The sequence below is a fragment of the Anneissia japonica genome, unplaced genomic scaffold, assembly GCF_011630105.1.
Source record: "Anneissia japonica isolate Jap-2015-1 unplaced genomic scaffold, ASM1163010v1 scaffold3262_len730253_cov190, whole genome shotgun sequence".
NCBI lineage: Eukaryota > Metazoa > Echinodermata > Crinoidea > Comatulida > Comatulidae > Anneissia > Anneissia japonica.
The window spans coordinates 12,725-40,108 of NW_022732572.1; the positions used below are offsets into that span (position 1 = coordinate 12,725).

Here is a 27,384-nt window from a genome sequence, read left to right on the forward strand (position 1 = left end):
ATATATATTTGTAAGAGGACTGAGGCTGAAATTGCTTAAAGATTAGGAACAAAATAAGAACAATTTGAGGCTGAGGTACTAAAGTGAAATGAGGATTATTTTTTATTTTTTAATAGAAAACCAACAAATCTTAGCTGTTAATACAGCACAGTGATATTAATAATTTTCTATATTTGAAAATTGTGAAAAAATAAGAACAAAATAAGAGCATCAGTTGCTGATTTTAGTGGGAGGGGGGCGTCAGGGGCGTACGCGCGCTCCTATTTTTTGGAATTTTTCTTTTCCTTTTTTTTGTAAAACTTATCAGAAAATAACTTTTATTTATTTTTTATTTATTTGTTCTTTATACTGGGTAAAATCTTCAGTCAAAAAGACTGTTCTCCCAAACCATGCTAATAGGAAAAATCAATCAAATACAAACTCAAATTTATACCGTAGGTAAAGGTTTAAATTGGATCACTCGATCCTTGAACCCCTACCGGGGATCTTCACTCAGTTCGCACTGCGTTTAAGAGAAAATGCGACAATTTGTTTTAATACATAAAGCAAAAAGTAATTACCTGTTTTGGTGCAATACACTTTGATTCACCGCCTATTTCACACGAGAAAGCGCCATCTGTAGTTCCAACGCTACAAGCTACAAAAACGAGAAGAAGAATAATTAAATAGAAAAAAAATGACGATTGGTTAAAGATTAATTAACTATGGTGCTTCTATCGAGTTATCTTCTTGACATTATGACCGCTTAATGTACGTGTTATACCGTACTCCTTCGTTGCAATATCTATGAGATCCGGCATCATGACTAGAACGAGAACCAGAGCCTCGACCCACGGCACCAAGTAAGATGGAACCTTTAATTTAAATATACCAGAGGTATGTCCATTGATATTATCACACCCTATTTGTATGATTTGTATTTACGGAACAGTATAAATAATATTGTGCACGTCTTTTTAGTGATTAGTGAATTACCTTGATCTAATAGGCATAGGCTGCCTGCTGTGGTGTAACAGTAGACCGTTTATGTAGGTCCTACATCAATGTACACCAGGTTTCAATCCACATCCACTTAAGGAAACATGGTCACGACAATTTCACGACAAAAAGAATAAACCATGTTCAAAAACCAAAAGCTGTGATTTATTTTAATAAAATTAACTTGTACTTTTCAGTTCTCCACGACAATTGGCTATGTTATGGTTTACATTTGACCCGAACTGTTTTGAGTAAGTCTTACACCTCAATCTATTTGAAACGATCGGAATCAGCTGACTTTAATTTGAAGAGCGTTTAATGGTTACATCCGGTACACCGAGCAGTAATTTGTAACACGTTATATTCAATTGCTTGTCTGCTCTATCACAATAGGCTTTTCTTCTTTTTTTTTTTTAAATAGATATATAGGCCTATATTTACAGTATATGTCGCTAAAATTTTGTAGGCTATCAAGTACTGTATAGGAAAGCAGATTGGCCAAAACTAGTTCTACCACTTACATCAAAATATTGAAAAACGGAGTGTGTTTTAATAATGATGAAACATAAGCAACAACATAAATAAATGATCTAAACACATGTACATAATAAATAAGAACTCCCTACATTACGAACAAATTAGGCTATCAAGTACTGTATAGGAAAACAGATTGGCCAAAACTAGTTCTACCACTTACATCAAAATATTTAAAAACGGAGTGTGTTTTTTATAATGATGAAACGATGATGAAAATGTGTACATAATAAATAAGAACTCCCTACATTACGAAAAAATGTGAGCTTTTTCTATTTCACAGACCACTGTAAGTTTAAAGGCCAACTCAGACAGCGTCGTACGACGCAGCCCGACGCGATTTGTTGTCGCGTCGGGTCTGTGTGAGTTCAACGCAGACGCGATGGTTTGCGTCGGGGGCAGTCGCGTCGTAGAATATTAAACATGTTTAATATTTCTCACGACGGCTTAAGACTGTCCCCGACGATAAATTGGGTCGGGCTGCGTCGGCCGACGCTGTCTGAGTTGGCCTTAACTTTATTTGACTGAATTTGGAAAATTAATGGTGATGTATTGTAAACAAATAATGAAATGTCTCTATACCTGAACACCAGAGTTCATCGTCCATGCAATGTCTATGGCCATCACACACTTTGGCGAGATCAATTAGACTACCATCTAAACAGCGAAACTTCTGCATTGAGAACGGAAATTGCTGCCGAGATAAAATAATACAGAATCTCATCATTTTATGTTCGAAGTAGCCTATACACACATCCGATCGGAATGGGCACCATTGCGGGGAGGAGACTTCTTTAGTACCACTGTATAGTAGTATTCAAGATCATCAGGGTAGGAGTGCTCAATACCGAAGTAGAACTAAATAATCACCAGACGAAATGATAACTTGTTTATATAATATAAATTAAATTGAAGCTCCTCTCCCACTCTTCATCCAGACAGAACCTCCTCGCTTACTCAGGGTTGCCCTGTAACCCTGGTATGATATTTTAATAACTAAAGTTGAGGTAGGCCTACTTTATTGTAAACCACAGTTAGTGGTGGGGGCTACTAAAAGTTTCTTATGATTTGAACCAACTACCATGGCAGTATGGTCCCCTCATGACGTGTGTGCTGTTGAATTATACACTAATATGTTTATATTGTGTTATACAAAATTTAAATTCAGGCCAATTTCATAAGCTATTACCTGAAAGTCATTAAAAAAAAACATACATTTTGGCAATAAGGGGATAAATCCTGTTTATTCCCCTCTTAAGCCGCCCCTACCGACTAATTAAATAGCTGGCAATTCAATTTCTTATTTGATGTCAATTACGTCCTCCTATAATTATAATAATATTATCAACAATCTAGTCGACCACCATTATTCACGCACTAATGATTATATGGGGGAATGTGATTATTTCAATTTAAAAACAATTATGGTTCTATCGTTCACAGCAATTCCAATTAACGCTACAGAAACCCCACGCCTCCCGTAGATAATACTAATAAGTTGCATCATTCAGTGTGTTCTGAAAGATACTACGCAAGTTTATACCATTCCCCGGGTTAATCATGGGCTCATCATGTGCGCTCTAAAGACCCTAGTACATACTTCAATTAACCAATCAATCAAAAGCTTTATTTATTCTCGAAAATATACATTAAAAACTCGTTCACCTCAAAGACAGTGTACTTCCACAAGGTCATTAAAAATTAAGCATTAAATAGGCCTGCAGATTAGAAAAATACACAAAGGTTTTGATATAAAACAAAGAAAGTTCGAAAAAGATACAACTTAAACCACCTAAAATTAACAAGTATTATTATTATTATTATTATTATTATTATTATTATTATTATTATTATTATTATTATTATTATTATCATTATTATTATCACCATTATTATTTAATATACTACAGTAATATTATTTACTATCATATTATTAAATACTGGAAGACATTGATAGCAATTTGCTCCATTCAATACTCAAATTGTTTTTGGTTTTATCCCCTCTGTAAGAAAGGTATTTATTAGAACTAAATTCGATATGTCAACATTATGGTGAACGTCCAGCCATATTTTTATAAATGCATATACAACATTCATATTCACTTAGCTTTGAAAGAGAAAGTCAGTTTTCTGTGTGAAAAATAGTGATTACCCAGGTGTTCTGCTCCAACAGCTCCTGTTGCGGACAGACAAGGGTATCTGGCACGGTTTACTGGGTAGCTAAGACACTAAGTGACCCTAAGCCTGGTATACATACAATCGCTGTCACTGTCAGATTCAGATTTATTAGGTATTTACTTTTCGAACAGTGGCACAATACAGTAAAAATTTGAAACAATACAAAACTAATGAGTAAACAATGAAGATGCTAAATTCGAATTAACACAAAGATATACAAGATATACTATTATTTATTTTAAAAAATAAATAAAAAAACACGTATAAATATTAAATGCGCGCACCCACACTACACCTGTGTTTACTTGCGAACTCAAAAAATGAATAGGCCTACACATAAGATAACTGTATCTCACATCCACAGATAGTTACAGTAAATCTGCAAACAGACAAGTACAACATCGATTAGTAAGCAACGGGGAAAAATTAAAACTAATAGTTGCAATAGTAGGGAGTATATGGTTATTTTATAGAGTCAGTGAGATATTGTTTGCAGTAGAAATAAAACATTTGGCTTACATCCTCGGTTTCATTCTCTAATAAGCTTTGGTGTTTATATTCTAAAGAGCCGTTTTCAAAGTTATCCCAAACAGATTGAAGGTCCAGTTATATAATTCATTTTTTAATTTAATAAATGTATCGTTTCTGATTGTTTGTAGTCCACATCCAAATTGGAAATGGTCAACTGCTTCTTTCTTATCATAATTACAAATGTTGCAAAAACCTGAATATTAATGTGACCACAAAGCTTTCCTTACTGCAAGTTCTAATGAATTCGACAGTGCCTTAAATTTTAGATTAACTGCTTTGGAATTCATTAGAACTTGCTTCAGGTAAGTATTGAATTAGGCTTCTCCTTTATATCTAATATAATCTTTTAGTGATGGCTTTGCTTTCGCTCTATCATACCATTCCTTAGCATAAAGCTGTGTGTTCTTAATTATAAACACTTTAATCCAGTTATGATATTCTATATTATAAATATTCAAAAGGTTACGTGGTTGTAGTAAATCTTCGATTGTGTATGGCCATTTCCATCGAACAACATTTTGTAGTTTGTGGTACGGCCTTTAACAATAACCTAGGCCATCTTTTATCATTCATGTTTTTTAATCTATTGAAATACGACAGTCTGAAATTATTTTAGATCAAGTCAATCGATTGCCAGCATAAATCGCCATTCAGTGCTTCCTTTGCAACATTTCGTGGGTTTTTGAGTATAGTTTTGGCCATCTGGAACTGTAGATTGTCTAATTTATCAGTAAAGGTCTTACTGTTGCAGCACCACACTGAGCATGCGTCATTTATGGTTAGCAACCCAAAGAAGCTCCAGATTTCCATAGTAGACTCTATTAAAATAGTCTTGTTCGTTGATAACAAATTTTATGAATGCGATATATTTCCTTTTTTAACTTCTTTATCTAGGTGGTATGTATCAGTTAATGAATAGAGAAATATTAGGCGGTGGCAGCGCTAGGGTGGGGGGGTCTGGTCAGGCGGAGTCCCCTTCCCGTGAGACAAACATGTACCGCCCCCGGTCCGACGCCAAGACGATCGAGGTCGTCGGACAAAAATATTAACTTGCTAAGCATTTCAAACGAGCCGATAATTGGCGAATCTTTGCGATTCAATAAGTGAAGATATTGCCTTAAATTGCCTTAAATTGTTTATATTGTCTACATTTATGAAAGTATAGAATATCTACAGCTTTCCAATGTTGTTTTGATTGAAAAATTTCATTTTAGAAATATCGATTTAAGCTAACAATTTGAGTGACCTGACATAGTTTTGAGTGAATGAGTGAGTGTTTGTAGTCGGCCCTACGATCTCATTCACCGATGCTGTGCACATAATTTTAGCTTATTTGCAAATGTCAACGTGTTCAAATAACATTAGGCCTAAGTGATTTAGAAAATTAAAAATATTTGTATTTGTGTCATTCAATCCACCAACGAAAACACAAATTAATTCTAAGTGACGAAATTTTCTCGGAATCCAAATATATTTTGAATCGTTGCCATGGTAACCACTGAATTGTACTTAATCGTTATATTTGAACTACAATGTTGGATTGGGTTGTTTTGGTGTGGCCACTAAGGACTTATTTACAGTGGGGTCCTTCACATGTAGTGATTGGGAACTGACACCGGGAGACATCCATAACTCTTTTCGCAGAAGATTAGTGTACAGTACTTTGCACATGGGTCACATTGCACACGAGACCAATGGCTTTAACAACGTCTCATCCAAAAGGCGGTGCGTGTTTTATGCTTACATTTCAGCCCTTCAGCTGAAAAACAAGGAGAATAGGGATGGATGGGAAAAGAGTGCACACACAGGGCTACCACCAGTTTAGCCGATGAGATATTCTTCCCTATGTTCATGTTATAAACACAATGTATATTATTATTTTTATTTTTAATATTATTATTATTATTGTTATTATTATTATTTATTATTATTATAATTATTATTATTATTGTTTGTTGTTATTGTTGTTATTGTTATTATTATTATTATTAGCAATTTGCCACTATAGGCCTACTATTAAAGGCTTAGCCTATATTATAATTCTAGGTTTTGAGATTTTGAACCAATTGCGCTTTATGAATGTGAGTACCAAACAAAATATAAGAATAGAAAGCAGTTAAAATTATTTCTATCATCGTCATCATTATAATATTATCATTATTTGTATTATTACTATTACTATTATTCATATAGCCGGCCTAATTATTTATTCCACTTTTGCGGAGAGCGGTCAAGATGTTTGTATTACTATTAATATTATTTATAGTACAATTATGTTCCTCCACTTTTACTCATGATAACGGTCGAGAAGTTTTATACAGTGTTCTGGGCTCTTCAAGAGACACGTTTCTATCATCGAGATATCATCAATAATACACTGCAATTAAACAAAAGACCAGGTGATCGTAAGATTAAAGACGGCCAAAAACCTGGTGTAGTTGAATAGAGCAGGGGTTTATTATTTTGCGGCTCTTCAAAGGAAACCTTCTTTCATCGTGGTATCTGCAGTAAATTACTACAATTAAACAATTGAACAGGTACCGGTAAGCGTAATAATGAAGGGGACCGATGGGTGGTGTAGGCCTAGTTGAAAAGGGTGGTTGGGTGGTGGAATTATTATGCACGGCTTTTTTAAGGACACATTTCTGTCATCGTGATATATATCAGCAGTAAATTACTACATTTATATAGGTGATCGTAAGATTGAAGACGACCAACAAGCTATTGTAGTTGAATAGGCAGGGGTTTGTTACGATAATTATTTGCGGCTCTTCAAAAGACACCTTTCTATCACCGCGTTATCAGCAGTAAATTATTACAATTAAACAATATAAGAAATGACAACATCACTTTGAGATTAACAAGATCACAACTCAACAATAATGATGAAGAGAACCGAAAAGGTGGTTGGGGTGGGGGAATTATTATGCACGGCAAAGGACACCTTCCTGTCATCGTGATATCGGCAGTAAATTACTACAATTAAACCACGACCTTGTAATCATGATAATGAAAAGGACCGAAAAGGTGGAGTAGTCGAATATGGTAGGGTTTTTTTTTTTTTTATTATGCGCGGGGCGGCTTTTCAAAGGACACGGATCTTTCATCGTGATATCAACAGAAATATCCAGCAATTAAACAAACGTCCAGGTGATCGCAACATTGAAGACGACTGAAAGTTTTTGTTTATATCAGCAGAATGATTTTCATTGAAAGGTCATAATGTGATGACCTTGTCACAATATATCATTTGACTTAATAACAATGAGGAGGTATACGTATGTGCGGAAGTCATGTCCAAAAGTATGTTTGCAAATTGATCTTTACAGGTAAGTGTACACCAATCGTGATCTTCGCAGGCAGCATAAACTTCCAATTTAATAGGCGACATAACATTCATTTTTTTATGTCTTATAATGAACTTCCAATGAGGAATAGGATTCAATTGCTCTGCTTTACATGCTTCCTAATATTAAATACGACAAACTTAAAGTGATTACCAACCAATTTAAAGATCTATGAAAAACTATTTGTCCCGAGCTAATAAGCTCGAAAATTTATTTTCAATATTTGATTTGAAATCATCTTTTCAATTGTAAAAAAAATACTTGTAAAAATATCTTTTCTCAAATTAACAAAAGACTACATTAACACCATTGCTACATAACATATGGTAATAATAAAAATAAAATAAATGATGAGGATTATGATGAGGGTGATGACGACGATGGGATGGGGATGATGATGATTATGATGAGGGTGATGACGACGATGGGATGGGATGATGATGATTATGATGAGGGTGATGACGACGATGGGATGGGGATGATGATGATTACAGTATGATGATGGTGATGAAGATAGTATTGATCAAGATGGTGGTGACGATAATAATGATGTCATTAATGATAAGAACGGTGATCATGATGGTGACGATCTTGATGGTAATGTTGATCATGAACGATGATAAAGTACAGTAGCAGTAGCATAAATATTATTTATAATAATATTATAAATTATTAAAATAATATGCTAAATTTTAACATGTGCACATACAGTCGTCTTTCTCACATTTATTAAATTACCAATATCGGCTAAATGCATAACTGTTTTATATGTTGTTACAAAATCACAGTGGGTTTCCATTGGTACGTGAGGGCTTAGACAATCCATCACGTGATCACGTGATCACGTAATATTGGAAGTTTTCCAAATTAAATTGCAGCAAAGTACACGTGAACTTTTGTATTTTAGGATTAGAATAGACCGGTACCTACGCGGTGATATAGTTTATTCAAACTTTTTTTGTAATAGACGTAATACATCAATTTTCGCTGTTTGTGGCCAAAATCGCGTGAGAGGCTTTAGGCTAGAATTGTGCAACAATATAGTAAGCCTAATTTAAAATCACCGGAGAATTTCTGAATGTCAGTAGAGGGGGACTGATGCACAATATACATAGGCCTACCTTATTTATTCGAATAAACATTTTACTCGAGGGTGGCGTTTATTTTTGTTGGTGTAAATTGAATACCTATATACTTTAAATAAACGCCCCTTAATTTCACTGCAAATGTGGAACTATTACCGCCAAAATGTGTTATTGCGTGATTATAAAGATTATTGATCCAAGCCAGGTCAGAATGAATGTAATTCTACTGCAACATTAGTAGAATGTGTTGACAAATATGTTGTTTCCATTAGTTTTATTTACAGTCATTTAGGGGGACGTTTATTCGAGGAAAAAATAAACGCCCCAAGGTGTTTATTCGAGGGAAGCGTTTATTCCAAATGAGGCTCTGGAGGGGGAATTTATTTGAGGCGGCGTTTATTTAAAGCAGCGCGGCGGCTGACCAACTGAATCACTATCTTTTCCAGAATTCTCTATAGTATTTTATTTTATATATAGCTAGGAGAAAGTTCAAATGAATATGAAATGCATGAAGTAGGCCTAAGTATAATTGAAAACACCTAAACGTCTTGTAGGCCGAAATACCTACCGTGTGTCCGGTAGGCTTTGGCATACGATAGCTCCATCTTTATTCTATCATTTATGGTTTATCATTCATGTCGGTGGTACCATTGACAGACGCTCGTCATCTTATCACGTCATATCGTATCAAAGATGATTACATAAGATTTGATTAATTGGCTGACCATTTTTACCAATCCATGTCAATACTCTCAAGATGGTGATGTCACCAACAGAAAATTTTTAGATTTTTGATCACGAATGACATTTTGTAATTTACAGGTTTGTATTATGCGGAATTCGATTACGCAAATTGAGTGGTGGACAATTACAAAAGTGCGGTGTTTCAGGAGAGAAATTATTTCCAAGGTGTCTCATGTATCGCCATAGCTGCACGGTCAGTGTAACGGTCATCCTAACGCGTCTACAAATGCGGATTTGTCATTTTAAGTAGACTAGCGCATAAGTTAATACCACCGAAGTCACTATGGGACCGTCTACAACTTGGTCCTCCTTTAGCTCCTTGGAAAGTATTCCTTGTGTGTGTAAGTTTTTTGCAATATCGCAAATTTTTCAATTTTATTAAACTCAGTGCGGTCAATTCGCTCCATTTAATACCCATGGCCTTACAAAAAGTATTATTGTTGGCGTAACTCGACCATGCCTAGAAATGCAGTCCACCATAGTTAATATGCGGTATTATAAAATGCTTTATTACTTCTAGCTGTTTTTCCTTATTCATATACATGGTAGCTAGTCTCGTTCCTCCAGACTCCCACTGAGGGCGCTGTGCCATTCTGAATAAATAACAATTTCCATTTTAAAGTCTGGTTAAGCTAGACTAGGTCTACTTTCAAAACCTTCCTTGACCAGTGTAACTCGATGATTAGTGCATGGTCCTACTAGGGATTCAATAATTAAATCAAAGAACCTAGGAATACTGTAGTGAGAGACTCTAAATCATGTTGGGCGATAGGTAGATCTCTAATAGGTGACTATTTGAGGAAAATGTGTTCAATCATAAGCCTAATTTTGATCGTCCATGACAAAGCATACATACAGTTAGCACTTGGTTCCTAATAGTTTACAACTCTGTCGGTTTAACGGTTCAATTTCTTGTGGATTTTATTGACACCGATGCTGTACTCGAAATGTTCGTAATAATAAGTCTACAAGTCGTCTAACCAACTAACCCTTTTAGATTCCTCAATCCAGTGTTATTAATCTTCACTGAATGCTTTTCACATGTTTAGCTAGCTACAACAAGTTATAATGTTAATAAGTTAGTAGAGAAGTCATTTGTTGTTTAATATTGTTTCACGATGAATGAAACTTAAAAAAACAATTAGTTTAATTTAGTTTGTCAATGATGGTTAAATACCGTACTGCTTCAATATAGAAATACCGGCGTAGTGAGTTTGTGTTTGTTTAAGTCTTATCCATCTAGCAGATTTGCCTATAACCCTAGTGCTACCTCCCTAGGTAGGCCAATAACCTAGACAAGTTGAAATATTTACATTATTAATGAAAACATCGTACATGTGGTATTATGTATACGACACACCTATAGTCCTAGAAGCGTGCGATATTATCGTAGAATATTGAAAATGTTAAAATATTGTAGTCGTAAGTGTTGTAGCGCAGCTATCTTAATAAGCACAAATCACCCCCAAAATCGTAACGTGTGAGACCGCCTTAATCCCCTGCCTCCTCACTTCCCCTGGATTCCCACAAATGGCTTTGTCACAGAAACCTGACGGAAATTGTCAGACTCTTCTGGCTGACAGCCTTGCAGCATTGGAATAGGCCTATATCCTGTTAAGATCGTTTCTACATCATGGTAACTAGATGATATACATAATAATATCAACAAGACAGAATCTGTGGTATCCAGTGACCAAAATGAAACCAAACCCTATTGACGTGATACCTCGTTGGAGACTTCGTCAATTACCGATCTAGATCCAGATCTAGCAGTGTGATCAACACCGTACCAGAACTCATGACCATTTGGTCATAAACCCAAAACCACACACACTGCTTTTGCACATGTCACTGCAGCACTGTGCATATGAATCGCATGATCAAAGATAAAAGACCTGGCACCAAATGATGATAATGACTAACTGAAATTGCAATTATGGTACTTTAATTTTAACTCAAGTTATTATCTGAAAATTGTAGCTAAAGCAATGACTTGGATTGTGGGAAACAATCAGTTATGACAACTTATTCAATTCAGTTTCATCCAAAAGCCTAAGAAGTTGTTCATTGGAAATTGGACATATTATCGCCTGAAAGATGCACGAATTAATTAAAACAAGAAAAGAAAAGCAAAATGAAGTTACGGACCTTAAAAAAAAAAAGAAAGCTGGAAAAGAATTGTAAAATAAATAAGATGGATCAAAACTCTGTTCAAATTATCAAATTTTGTTTGAGAAACAAATGTTGGATGCCCATATAGTCATGATGTGCCTATATATGGTCATTATGTGATGTCATCATGACCATATTTAGGCATGTCACATGTTTTTGTCAAATGAAATGTGATAATCTTGACATGGTTTACAGAATGTGAGTTAACAAATAGAAACTCAAATTAAAAGACAAAGAACTCTGAATCACTGATGAAACGACTAAATCAAATAACCTATCGACACCAGCAGCGCAACAAAAAAAAATATAGGCTGGAGAAAATGGGAGGCTGGAAAAGAGGTCTTCCTCAAGTACTGACGCAAAGAAGACTGTAATAAATAAAAACATCTGAGCCAGTAATCCTCTTCTATGAGAAGAAGTCATGACACATCGTCCTATTATATTTATCGTAATGATTTGTCAATTAATTATCGAATCAATCTACAGAAGTGCTGATTGTGAAGATGCCTTTATTGAATTTGCTCGATCTACATCGTATAAAATTTGAGGTTACGACAATATTTATCAACGGCGAATGCTGTTAACATAAACACCACAAGAAGATTTACAATGTACTTCGACACATACAGTAGATGAAACGTCAGACTCAGAGCTAATATCAATTTGAAGCCGTGAGGTGGGTGGGTGAACTATAATAAATATGCAATTAGGTTTGTCCTGTAGTTTTAAATCACAAGCTTTGGGTTCATTTGAATGAAAAAGCGTTTCGATAAAGTTGAAGATAATACCTATCTACACTAAAGGTCATGATATTTGTTCTTTCAGTAATGGTAGTCTAAGTGCGAAGGGCCAACACATTGGGAAACTGCTGCACCTGCTGAATGAAATTGTAAACACGTGTACATTGAGAAATTTACGCGCCTACGAAAAAGATAACACGTTAGAAAACATCCTAACGCGTCAACTGTAGACAATTGCTAACATCTAAAGAGCAGTAAAATTCACACCCTTTTATAGAATACTTCTGCTTTGAATGATTAGCATGCTACAACCTGACATGTAAAGGATTCCTAAGTGATTTGCTGACTTTTCAGCTCACCTGTTTCAATACGTCAAGTCATATTTATGCACTTGATAGAAAATAGGCTTGAATATTATCATTTCATTTATTTATTTATTAATACTTTATGCCCTCTGACCCAAACTGAAGTCTGGACCTCCAGAAAACGTAGCCGAACTATAGGCTTAACTTAAATAAGAAAAAGATAAATAACAATAACAGGAAGATGTTATTATTGTATAAAGCATTTAGCCCTCAACGAAAATTTAATTTTTTAGTTGTATGAAGAAAATGCCTGTAGCGGGATTCGAACTTGCAGCTTCTCGTTATCAAGGTGAGAATCATCCGTTAGACCATACAGACCTATACGGTATAGGTGCAAATGTAACTCCAGGCACTCTCTTTCATACCACTGAAACGCTTACACCTACTGGAGCTAAGGTTAAGTTTGAAAAGCTTATAGGTCGCAGCAATTGGAAATCATAGTACAGTAAGTAGATTTTGCTGCGTAGTACGACCGTAAACAACATTATAAACAATAGATACATAATAATAACAGTGCTTAGATGGATAGGAACATAAGATGTTATTGTTGTATCAAGCATAGCCCTTAATCGAAAAGTTCCTTTTTCAGTTGCATGAAAAGAGTGTCTGTAGTGGGATTTGGACCTGCAGCCTCTTGATTGAGGTGAGAATCATCCGTTAGACCAGACCTATATGGTATAGGTGCAAATCCCACTCACTCTGTTTCAAACAACTGACTTATACGCTCATAGTGTAGTTAAGATTAAACTGGAAAAGCTTATAGGTCGCAACTTGAAAATTAAAAATTAAATTCAAATTTTAAAAATAAGACAAATAATTATATCGGCTTGGGCTTAAGTCATATAAACGTTTTAAGAGTATACAAATCTACAAACCCAAATGCGTGTATTTTATGTCTTAAAGTGTATACTATGTGTGTTAATTAGACGGTATTATTTGGTGAACATCTTGACTGCAGGAAATCATACTTTAATATATACTACATTTTTGTTATTCCAGATTACGCGATTTAGCAATTGTAGTTTTAAGACGTGACGCGTCATGTCTTTGTGAAGCGAAGGAACAGCTCTAAAACGTCGTCAATAATTATTTTCATTTGTATGATGTTTGAACATCAATCTACAATTTTAAATGTTGATAAAGATATTTAAATAATAAACATGGTCTTAAACGCCACAAAAGTTCTGCCCTTTACGGTATACAGTATATTTATTTAAATATTTAAATTTGCTGCTTTTCCTTGTAAAAGTTAATTTTACTGTTTGTGGTTTTTTTATTGCCTGATATAGGTGTCAACGTCTCTAGAATAGCCCAATGTCTTACAATTGGCTTTCTAGCGCCAGGTAGACAACCGGTTGGCTGACTGTTTCCAGACTATTCTTAGGAAACATTTAGTTGTCAGGGACTATACAACCAAAGATAAAATATCTATGAAAAAACCCAACGATAAAAGATAAGTGTTTTTGTTATAGATGATGTAGTGTTTAGTGACATATTGACGAGCGATTTCGGCTCAAATCTTTCTTATGTCTGTTGGCGAGTAATGTTGATATTTATTTGCTGATACCCATAACTTTTGCTCGTAATACTGTATGTGTATTTTCTTAGGTTAATTTGTGCTCAGAGACATAACACCAGTATTTATTCGGCACACTATTAGTATTTATTCGGCACTTTGGTACATTCGTAAAATACAAAGATCGATAAACAGTGCTTTTTTACGTTGTTACCTAAAAAAGAAGACAGGATATCGCGGTACCAATGAAGACATTTTATCTGTAAGATTAAGGTTTATGTATAGTAGATATTGGATGGCCATTGCATTGGTGATGTGTTATGTGGAAGTCTCCCTTTTACAAAAAGCAATAATTTAAACGCAGAGAATATCGAAATGATCAATTGAAGTTTACGTAAAGCATTGGTGTCCTATAGTGAACTTCCTAAATATAAATAAAGTGAAAATATCAGACAGCTTTGGAGTAGGTTAAAGGTAAAAATAACATTTATACATCAAACAAAATAATTGTTTAATCTGTTCTCTTCGCCAGTATATTGCATTAAGAACTTAAAATCTGGGGACGGGGTCATAATGTATGTAAATGGTATATCAGTATGATGACGTCTTCTTTATACCTTCCGTCCATCGGGGGGAAAGCACAGTAGCATGTAATTAAACGTATGTCGCATAACATTTGCATTCTATGTGAATTATTTACATATATGCGCAATAATGAGAATGGGGAATTCGACATGATTTTTAGAGCACAGCATGTCTCGATTACCCCATCGTTTACTAATTAAATTCAGACAAACATACCGACAAATAAAATCATCATCATTGACTCTGTTAGACATGCATGACGATCTTATGACCTTGGCTGACACTGACCGGGTGGCTAAATAGAAGATAATGGCGACACGGAGAATCCTTCCCGTTACGAGAACAGCACGCAGCGCAGTCACTTATGTTTTCCAACAACCGCTACCCTGTGGTGCGGTTAAGTGTCTTGCGATATAATCTCCTACGCACTTGCTTCAATCTGACAAATTATTTTAGACGTTTTCTGAACTATCATGGAATTTAAACAGCGGCGTTTGGACTAATGATTGTCCGTGATTATTTGATAATTCGAACAACAGAATCTGATGGGAGGAGAATGCTAAATATGAGTGTCGGTATTGTTGTTTGACATGTTCAATATGCGTCCACTGCGCGTGAGAATTTTTGTTCTTAACATCAGAATTGAAATAGAAATACGCCAACACCATACCTAGACTTTTCTATTCCAAAATCAAAGAAATAATAGGCGAGTAGCTTTATTGTGATAGTAATCAGCTTTTCATCCCATCACACTGTAACATTTCTAAGCTTATTTTACTAAAGAGAAATATTTCCAAAATATAAGTGCGCGGTTATTTCTCTTTAATAAGTAGGCCTATAGACCATAAAGAAATTACTAATAGTTACTTAGCTTCCGAAAGGTCCACTGATTAATCTCAGATAAGAAAGTATAATACATACTCCAAGTATTGAAATACACGCCATCGTGTTGGGATTCAATATTTCGACATTAATTATGTCATCATCAGGAATGATGACATAGCTTCCTTGTGTGATTTGAACGTAGGCCTACTGCAGTAGTTCCTTGTGTGCCATTGTAAAGCTGGGTTCACATTAGAGTAATTTAGACGCGTTTTGACGCAATCGCAAGAAATACCCAACGCCTTCTTTAGTGTGAACCACTTTGAATTAAAACTTGCCTGTGCACGACCCGGCGAACTCAACCTCGACAGTTCTCAATCTTCGCAAGGGAGAAATGAGATAATATAAGGTTGCAGAACAGCCGCGCATTATATATGCGTCTGAATCGTGTGTGAAAGTGTGAATTAATCTAAGCAAAGAGCGACGTTCTCTTGGATAAATGACGTAATGCATGTATAAATTTATTGTCTATTGAGGGAAGTACCGATCACTATGGATGTGAGAGGCGTTGGAACATAGACACATTTGGCGCTTCATATTAGAAAATCATTTATACACACAAGAGGGTCATAATAATGTTATTTGTATTAATCATACGTTATAATATTATTCGCGGTAACATCTATTTATTCAAATACCGTACAAAAAAATTATTCGATAAAACGGCGTCTGCACAATTTAGTTGATAAGGCAGAGTGTAAACACTGTTAAATCCCAGACCCTATGAGTGTCTGTGGTTATGCATATGCACTTGTTCCCCCATGTCTTTATATATTGGGTTTAAAACCCCCTTCTATACTCAAACGTGATTTATCAAGTAAGGTGGCAAGATGGAAAGATCATACTACATTATGTTATTCAATTTATTAATTAAATTTACACAATGTTACATTGATGTCCAAGACTGTGTTCAAGTCTGCCTTCAAGGTAGGTCATGACCCTAGGACGAGTTTTCAAAAAATAGGTCAAAACCTCTTGTTAAACCCGGCAATTAATTCATGCCATATTTTGACCAGAGCCGAAGACATATGTCCCATGCCTCTGGCGAGTTTTATCGTCTGCTTCAAGATCTCGAGATTGCCTTGGTAAATAACGCCAAGAGCAGTAGGCCTACAGCTTCTTATTAGGGCATAAGGTGAAAAAAAAAGCCGATATAAAAGTGGCGACGTTTTAATCTTATGTTTGATCTGAAGCAGCAATAACTTACACAAATTAGTCTGTATTTAGTATTATTTTATGCAAAGAGATTGTGAGAAAGATAGGCATGAAAACAAAACAAAGCAAACTGTTTGATTAATTGGAAGATATCGGGTTTTTTCCCCAAACCATAATGACTAAACGTCGATAGGGGCACACATCATACACCTCTTAACGGAACAAAATATGAGGCGATAGATACAAATTAGTAATAAGAAGAAAAATGTATTCGGTGTTAGATAATACAGTAAGCAATTGTCCAATTAAACACAACTAGGATTTCTGATTATCTAGTACCAATACAAAGGATATAGGAAAAGTTATAAAATATGTTTTTGACGCACGGGACAATGATGTATGTGAGTTAAGACAGTGATTTATTGGACTGTTACAAATAATGCGATAAGAAGATCATAAAAGACAAATAGGAGAATCTAAACCGCCCTAAAAAATCCGATAAAACTACTAAATTTGAAGTGAAAAGAGAATAAAACACATTTGAACAGTTGTAGAAAAAATTGAAAGCTAAGTGAGTTGTAAAGCATACAATTTTCTGTTTGTAAAGACGGAATGGTTGAGTAAGAAAACAAGATATAAAATAAACTATTATTATAGCCTCCTACAAAGAACATTGTGACGTATCCAGGAGTGGAAAAAGGGGCGGCTTTTCCCCTAAACCCTGGCATCAGCGAATAAAAAAACACTATCCAAGTGCAAATTAGATAAAGTATTAAAATGGATAAAACATTGAATCTTCAGGGGAATAGCCCCTTTCTCTTGGATCCTAGGTTCTCAATTGTAACTCGCGTTACCCCGGCAAGTATCCGCCGCAGATGGAAAACATGTGTTGCTATCTAAAGCCGGCCACTCACTGCGCCTGACGATCTTTAACCGACGCGATTCTATGGAGAACGCAACGCGACGACGCGCACACAACGGATTGTTTTTAATGACTGCCACCGACAATCAGCAGACGGCATCGCGTCGCCTAGCGCTCACATGAAGCAGAGTTAAATTCGTCGGTTGAGAATCGTACGACCGTCGCTCAATGCAGTGAGTGGCTGACTTTACATGCACACAAGCAGGAATACGAAGCATTGTGTTTTATTTAAGAAAATTTTTTTTAACCTGTTGGTAGTGTAAGTCTTGTGTGTTCTCAATACAGAAAAGAATTGCTTATAGTAGGCCTATGATTAGACAATAATGTTCTTTTAACTGAAAATATTATTATTATTTATTGTTATTTAATTATGATGATACGCTCTGGACTGGACGATATTGCCACATAAAATCCAGTAGAAAAGATTTGTTAATTAAAATTATTTCAAAACACACTGTAACTAACCTTAACCTACCTGGAGGTATTAAGATACAGAAATAAAATATATTGAAAGTTGGTATGAAATAAAGAGTGGGCCTATTATCAAGACTGAAGTGGTTGTTCTACTTTGTAATCACTGAAAATGAGAATGGCGCAACTATTACATACAATCTCGCAATGCCTGCAACTTACCTGTATTATTATATCAGAGTTTCCGCTTCGCCATGGTAGCCGCATGCCATGTACAATATGACAACAAATGAAAGAAACAAGGCAAGACATGCATACTGCATAATATCTGTAGTCCATTCCGATGATGATTATCACTCGATAGGACGAACGCTTACGACACGAGCCTGCAGTGAGTTGAGCGTCGTTCGGATCTTCTCGCCGTTTAATATACAACCCACGTGTTTGCAAAAGGATCACTGTTTACACCCCTTTTACAACTGGCCGTAGGCTTAATATCAACGTGTGATCCAATTGACGAAAAAAAATATACGACCTGAAAAGAGGCGGATTTTCCACAGATTTGATGTACATCATCAATATTCACAAGGCGTTTAACCAATCAGCGCACAAAGATTTACCGGAAATGCGGGTTAGTCACAGACAAACTTTATACTTATTTTACAGTGATTGTTTAAAATAAAACATTCAAAGATATTTATAACAAGTAATTACTGTACTGCAAGACAGTCGGAGTTATAACTCACTATAACTTCCAAGAAAAGATGTCTGCCTACAAAAAATATTATATAAATCCTAAACAATTTGGTTACGGCATGGCAACATGGGGTATGGTCTTCGACAGTGTGCGGTAACAGGTCTAACGAGGAGTTGACGTTGGTATAATAATATGTATAGAGTTGAATAACCCTGCAATGTCAGTAACTTTATTGTCTCTCTTTTGTATTAGAGGCACTTTTCTCAATGAGAAGTGAAGCGAAAACAATATGTAAAGAACAACCTTTTAATCATACAGTAAGTGAAAATATGCATACCATAACAGAAAAAAGGGGAAAAAACAGAACTGTGAATAGGCTTATATAAAAAGTAAATTTATAGTAAAATGAGAAGTTTATATTAAGATTAGACACTTATCTATGAACATATCACTTTTAAGATTGTTGTTCGTCTACCTCTTAACTATTGATAAACCACCATTGTATTTGTAAGCAGCTCCTTTGACAAACTTATGTTACAGTGGCCCTATTTATTGTTTTATAGTAGTTAATCCCAAAATTTACAGCATTCATTTTGAAAGAAGCCCGGTGCAAAAATAGCCTCGAAAAGATGCCAATCCAATGTTCGCCAAAAAGAAGCCGAATTTCATAATGTGAATATTGAACGATTTCGATTAATGCAGTGCTCTTCAAGTACAAAGTGAACGTAGGCCTAGGAAAGCTTCAGCTCGAGCAGTATTCATGCCCTTTAAATTGGTGGTAAACAGCGTTTTGTAAAGCAATTATATGGTTAGCTCATGTACTCTCGGTAAAAAGACGATTAGCTTTGCAATTAAGTGTGTGTCACCCTAGACGCAGCTCATAAATACGTACGTGATTCGAGGTATCATGTTGTATTTTGAAAACTTTATTTAGCAGCGCCTACGCTATAAACATGCTATTAGCATAACCTAATAGTAAGAGGAATTACATAACAGACTTTATTAGTGATTAATTTTACTGAGGTATCACTACGTAAACTTGGTTTTGAGGACGAGACCGGAATACCTTCTTATGATGGTTATTATCTTCTTTTTGATTTATGACGAGATAGCATTTCAAAACCATTAGTTATTTATAATAATTACATAACCTTAATCTATTTACGATATCTCAATTGTTGTATGGATGTCGATAGAACGTTTTAAAAGTTAGTAATAGTCACTGAAATTATTTAAACAATATTATTGTTGTATTTAAAGTAGCCCTTTTAACTCCAATGAGCATTTCTTTATACTCATGTATGGTCACGGTACGATGGTTTATATCAAATATTTTTTTCAAAATGCAAAAATGTAATCCTTTTTTATTAATAATTGTTGTTATAAAACGTGGTATTCACAAGTCGCACTAATCCACAATGAAAATGTAACACTAACCAAATCGAAAATATTGCCCAGCCATGACCGGAAAACGGCATTACATGTGACAGTTGACACGCGTTAAAATATAAACACGCGCCCACACAGAACCCTCTACTATGAATAATTATTTGGAAGTGCTTTTACTTAACGAGTAAAGAAGTTGCTTAAGCGCATAGTGTTGTAAGTGAGAACGTGTAGATTATAATCGATTATCTGTTTACTTAATTTATTTCATTCCATTATTAACCATCAAATTATGTCATCAGTCATACTCGAATTGAAATCAATCAAGAACATGATACACCCAAATATATATATATATATATATATATATGTCTGTGTGTGTGTATGTATCAAACCACCTATCAAAATTTCAAACAATGATGATTAATTCCAGAGTAAAAAAGTGCTCTCCGCGTTTCCTTGCTCACGGTACAGACAGTGCATATGACGCAATCGGTGTATTGAGATAACTGTGTAACGCGCCTTTAATCATTAATTAATCTTATTATATATGTTAATTAAACAACCACATAATATAAAATTTGCTACTTGTTACAAAATACAACACTTTTTATGTGGGAGCGGTAGGCTCAGCGTTTGTGTTTCCGTCTCAACCTCGAGGTTGGATGTTCGAACCTTCGCTGTGCAATTCGCTTGTGTTCTTGGACAAGGTATACGTTTCCTCTACAAGCAGGAATATAAATAGGTACGCGGTTCACTGTTTGGGAGGAAAAAGGTGGTGTGAAATTCTGCTACGTTCAGTAATACGTGACTGCCTTTACCCTTTTTTACGATTTTTTTTTATTCAGATATAAAAACATTTAAAAAAAAAACAGTCAGCAGCAAAAGACTGAAACGACTGAATTCACAATGAACAATGTATTAAAACATTGACACACATAAAACCAAAGCATTTCACCAAAAAAAAAGAACGAACTTCTACCTTCAAATAATTAATTGGTAAAAACCTGGTATTGTATCTGGTCTAAATGCAAAGGAGTGTGAAGTAGAAGTTATTGAAAACTCAACCTTAGATATCATTTGCTACGACGTAAATGACTTATATAACTTGTTTTTTATTTAGTCTTCGAAGTTTAATTACATACACAATGCAAATAAGTATATTTTTAATTATGGTCTTTGAGTAATCCAATCTTCTACATCACATCTACATGTAACAAACAAAAAAAACACCCTTTCACACCTTGATTTTTTTTATATTCAGCTTTAGGCCAAGCATAATATGCCAAACTGTGAACTTTATCCGTCACAAGACAAACAAACAAGACGCTCTGCATAGACTAGTCACATTATGAAGCTTAGGGGAGTTTCTTAGTCGTCAGAAAAAAAATCTTACTGTGACATGAATTGATCCCAGAACTATGAGATTGGAAAGCAAGCATCTTAACCACCAAGCTATTCAACTCCACTCTAAATGAATGTAATCTAAAAGTTATTTACTCGTTACATATGAACAACTGATCTGAAGTCATCCAATTGAGTGTTGTTAAAATCTGTCGTGTCTCATAACCTACTGTGTGAGTTCCACTATATTAGCATAACTATAGAGTAGTGTATTCATCATAGAAATCACACAAGGTAAACTTATAAGCGTAGTTATTGGTCTGTCGAAGATTTGTAAAACAATATATAACAAGAGTGTACATCTCTACGTGTAGGGGCATAACATTTCTTATTACATTATTAGATAAATTAACTGATTATAAATATAGTAAATGTTGAACATGAATATTGGAGTGCAATTAAATGATAATTTGGCGGGTTTGGGGCTGGTTGCCCCCCCCCAGACATTTCTTCCCTGACACTTTCCCGGTGTTTTGTCCCCCAGACATTAGGCCCCCATCCCTTGACATTTGCCCTCCGGACTGTTGCCCTAAGGACAATTTCCCCACCCCTCTCTGTTTTCTCATATATAATTTAAATTATATATTATAATTTACAATACATTTAATTTTTTTATTTTTACTTAATTTTAAGGAAGTAGATATTCGTACGATATTCATTAGTTCAATACGATAGCAGAACTGATTGGTAAGAACTAATTTTTGGCCAGGCTCAGTGTTTTTTTCTTATTTATTTCAGATTTAATTCTTAAAATATTCTTATTTCATTCATATTTTTACACACTTTTCAAACATACAAAAGTATTATCTTACAGCAGTATATTACCGTACTGTATTTTAGGGTATTACTATAAAACTTATTCCTTCGTGGTATTACATAGTCACTTTATTTCTCCTTGGTCACACCTACTGCAAATAAGGATAAGATTTGTTGGTTTTTCTATTTTTTTTAAATTAAAACCTCGTTTGACATTTTACCTCAGCCGCAATTGTTCTTATTTTGTTCTTAATTGTTAAGCAATTTCTGCCTCAGTGTTCTTATAAAAATGTGTAGGGCCTAATATTAATAGCTTAATGGCTTAATGTAATTCATATTGTTTTTTATGTTTTTATATATAATTCATGTCTTCAATAGCCTTATATCATAATTCAATGATAATAATAATAATAATAATAATAATAATAATAATAATAAATGTAATAATAATAATTTAAAACTATAAAGAGTAAATTTAATATCCTTGTATATTCTGTATGGATAATATTAACAACAATAATAAGAATAATAAAAAATAAAGAGCAAATGTAATAACCTTGCCTTTTCTGTATGAATAAATAATTTAATGATAATATTAACAATAAAAGGAATAATAAAAATGTAATAATTATAAAGAGCAAATGTAATAACCTTGTTTATTCTATATTGATAGCATTATAAAATAAGTTGAAATAGGTAATCAAAAGTATTTTAGTTTTATTTAAAAAAAATAATGATGTAAAAATTATAGCTTTGTAAGTTTTAATTTCAGTACACTTATTCATTTCTTATATTATTCAGATTACTTTGCTGTCTACATTTGTATAAATATTTTCCAAATAAATATTGTTATTTTTGCTACTTATTTAATACAGAGTAAATATAAAAGAATGATAAATCTTGATGTATTCCTTGTATTTAAATTCTTGTTTTATTTAACGCATGATGTAAGGGGGTAAAGTCCGGAGAGAAATTGTCCTGAGGTAAAAGTCTGTTGAAAAATTTCACAGGGAGAGGCGGAAAATGACCGGGGGAAAATACTGGGTCAATTGTCCTCCGGCATATGTCCGGGGAAACCAGTCTACTTCCAATATAACGATAATATGACTATTTGAAAACTATACTTTTGAATCAGTGGTACACGTCATGCAGTACGTTTGAAATAAAAATATACAAGCACAGACTTTAAACCAACAGCTTGGATGGTTAAGATGCTTGCCTTCCAATCCCATAGTCTTGGTTCAATTCCTGTCAGTGTTGCAGGATTTATTCTCACGACCACAACAACTCCACTCCCCAAAGCCCCATTGAGATTAATTTGTGTAAAGCATCGTGTTTGTATGTTTTTCTTGCGAATGGGATTGTTATCTACAAGTAGGAGGTTGGTATATGCGCTATTATCCTTGGCGAGTGTACAGTATGTGCCTAAAGAAATAAAGGAATTCATCAATACAGAAAACCACGCTTAATGCTTTGAATGTTAGTAAGTATGAAAAAGCTTCATAACAACAAAGCCAGATAATGATGCAAGGGGAATTATTACAAATTTTTTTACATAGACAAAATATGTATAAGGCACATCATTTATGTCATAACTTACAATAAGAGAAAACATATTTGTATACATTGTGGTAGACGCATCCCTTAGTCATATTAACAAGCGATGTTTATCCTTTTAGTTCAACGAGTATGTTCATTGTTAGTACGCTAAACACTGGTTTACTTTTCTGTATTTGAGCTAAATCTACTATAATGATCAACATATTAAATCAATATTTGTGTAGTCCCAGCACAAGACGGCTCTATAACAACCGCAATTCTATATTTTGCAACGATTGTTTTGATTAATTAGCCGGTAAAACGAGACATTCTAATTGGGTTTCGCTAGCCGTACCAACCCAGGTGATCCACTATATATAGCCAAGCATAACTGATCTAGTTTTAGCAAAATTACCAGGTCACAACGGGTACGGGTGGGGTGACCAATTTGCTTCGCTGTGTGAGTCAGTGCTTTGTATTGTTAGGCCTCAATTAATTTGGGTACAAAGCGTAATAGTAATGATATTATTATTATTATTAAATACTGTAGGTGAACTCAAGGTTGAATGTATCGATCTTAAAGACGTGGTTTAACACAACCTGACCTTATAAACCAGGTTCTAGGCCTTACGTTTTGTTTTTCTTAAATTATCAGTCCAACATTAAGGTTTTTTAATACCCTCTATTTACTAACGATTGACCAAACGTAATAATATCATAATATTAAAGATTATCAAACCTATGGAGGATACGGAAGACTTACAGAAGACTAGGCGTTCCTTTTATTGGTAAGCCTAACTATAACTAACGACCACCAGAGCCAGGAACACCCCCCCCCCAGAAATCAATCCAGAACATAGGTGGCACCAACGAGTGAAGACTTGTGGTAAAATTTGTCGGTGGTTGTGGAAACGATTGTTTGATCCCCGAAAATTCATTCCAGAACATGGGTGGCACCAGCGAGTGAAGACTTGTGGTAAAATTTGTCGGGGGTTGGGGGAACGATTGTTTGAAAAAGAAAATTAAATATTTGTATTACTTTATAGCTTTGTTTTAATAAATTATTCATAAATTCTTCATGTTAGCTAAAATCTGAACGATATGTTTCTCTTTCTCTAAATATCTGATGCATTATTAATACCGTTTCATCAACCAATAAAGTATGAACTTTCTTACTGTATATAGGGGAAAAAATAGCTCTTTCAATTAGTGACCCAGTGGAAGTGCACAACCTTGTCCAGAATGAGCAATTCAATATCTAAATTAACATTTTGATGGTTTTTAGGCTCTATCACAGACATTACTAAAATTCTAAAATTTACATGATATAAGATATTAAAAAAATTGACGAATGGTGTAACTGTGTGATTCATCCACTGCCATTAATGGCGAGGGCAGGCTCCGTAACTGTTATGCTGTGTCTCTCGATTCTCTATTGAACAACTAACATGTAAGTTATTAGTTCTGATCCATCACTGGTTATTGAATTGTTGGTTGGTCAGTCATCCGACGCAACCTGACTCAATGTCATATCTTGAAACATGTCAAAATGAATCGGATGCTGATCAGTATTATAGTGTTTTATTCAAGTTGCGTGACGTGTTTTAATGAAGTAAAGATGGACATCAAGTTACCTACCTTGCGTAGGTTAAATGCATCAGAACGTCAGACTTTCTTTGAAATGATACATGATTTCCGGTCTTTGAACCCAAGGAGTAAAATATAACAATTCCTACGCTGAAGAAGAGAGCAAGAACGCCCCAAATATTCGTAAAATGAACTTTTTATATTCTGAAAAAAACATAGTGACAGCAAGATCACGGGTTCACTTTCCGACATGGAAACCTTTTCAAACATATATATTATTTATACCACGGACGCCAGTTGGTATATTACAAATTGACACTCACAGCAAGAGTGAAAAAAAATCAGTTGCTTCCAAAGGTAATTGAATTTCCAACGAAGCCCCAATGCCCCAGTTTGTTGAGGCGTCAAAAGGCAGAAGATCTTGGGTCCGAATCTCGGTTGGGGCAGTTTGTTCTTACTCTTTCTGACAAATATTTAGATAAAGTTAACTCTCATAAACTTAAAAACAGGGCAAATTTCTACTAAAAATTGATAAGACTCAAACCTAGCTTACAACTTTAAAATCGCATATGTACTTATAAGAGCATCTTAGCAATCTTCGGCGATAAGATGGTATTGACAAGAAAACTTCATGCTAAAAATCTTAGATCTATTTTTTCATTTTTCGTTCTTTGTGCTCTCAGGTTAGCATGTGCTAATCTTAAATCTTAAAATTAAACTCATGGTTTCTTATATAGCAATATTGCGCATATGTTTCAAAGATCACTAGTGGAGATGTTTCTAATAGCCTACTTAAAATTGCTTGCAGGGGATATATTATTATTTATTACGTATTAGGCCTATGTAATAACTAATATACACTATTCATATCATCATTATCATCATCATCATCATCATAATCATCATCATTATTTGTGGATAGAAAAAAGTAACTAGTACCGGTCTACACGTGTAGACCCTTAGGGGAGAAACAAGTTACCGTAAGACCTACGGTAGTCCACATCTCGAAAGCTTTAAGACCTCTGTATAAAGTGCTATATAATATAAATCGAAGTACAGTACCAATTGTCTCAAACTGCAGGAAAACGGTGCGGGATGTTGGCTCCCCTGCGATAGTTTGTTTCTATTGTTTTCTTTTCTTTTTTTTTTTTTAGGGTGCTTGCTTAGACTTTAGGATTTTGTTTTTTTGTTTTTTTTTTTCTTTTGTGTAACATATAGCGCATAGATATTTAGTATGCACTTTACAAGTTACCATTACCATTACTACATTACATTAAATTTCAGCCGTTGCTCGGCCACTGCAGGGCGAAGACCCCCTCCATCACCAAGCTGAAACCATCTACCATCTACTTTTGTCTTGTGTAATTTTCATCAAGACATCATGTCCGCAAATCCTCATGTCATTGCTTGGTACAATTTGTCATCGGTTGAGTATCACACGCGCAATCGGAAGGGAATATTCCAAAGGGGACAATAAATGTTTCTATTAGGCCTACCACATTTAATTATCACTAATGTAGGTATTCCTTAATACTTGAAGTTACTATCACGTGATTTGTTGCTATTCATCCTGTATTATGCAATACCTTAAAAACGTGTACACCATTTCACCTCACAATACAGTGGATAGAGTATCGGAAGGTCCCGGAGTCAAATGTCCTTTAGAGATGTCTTGCGGTAAAATGCTGTAAATATATGCAAATAAATTTTGATACAATTTGTGATACTGAGGTATTGTTGCCTGTAGATTCTGTAATACGGAATAAATACCAATATGGAAGGAAGTTCAAAATGTCTTCGTTCTCTTCATTAAATGTCTGCCGATAATAATTTCTTATAGAAGTTTCGGTAACATCGCATAAATATATAT

At 34.7% G+C, this 27,384-nt stretch overlaps 1 protein-coding gene across 1 annotated transcript in view; it reads right to left on the reverse strand.

Annotated features, from left to right (window-relative positions):
* The window catches only part of LOC117115726 (transmembrane protease serine 6-like), a 20,415-nt gene extending 1,768 nt beyond the window's left edge, over positions 1-18,647 (reverse strand). The window contains exons 1-3 of the mRNA XM_033259647.1: positions 18,368-18,647; positions 2,095-2,206; positions 561-637 (exon numbers count right to left, since the gene is read on the reverse strand). Of these exons, the coding sequence (XP_033115538.1) occupies positions 561-637; positions 2,095-2,206; positions 18,368-18,484 (306 nt within the window). The 5' untranslated portion in view covers positions 18,485-18,647. The remainder of the gene's footprint in view (positions 1-560; positions 638-2,094; positions 2,207-18,367) is intronic.
* Positions 18,648-27,384: the final 8,737 nt, after the last annotated feature.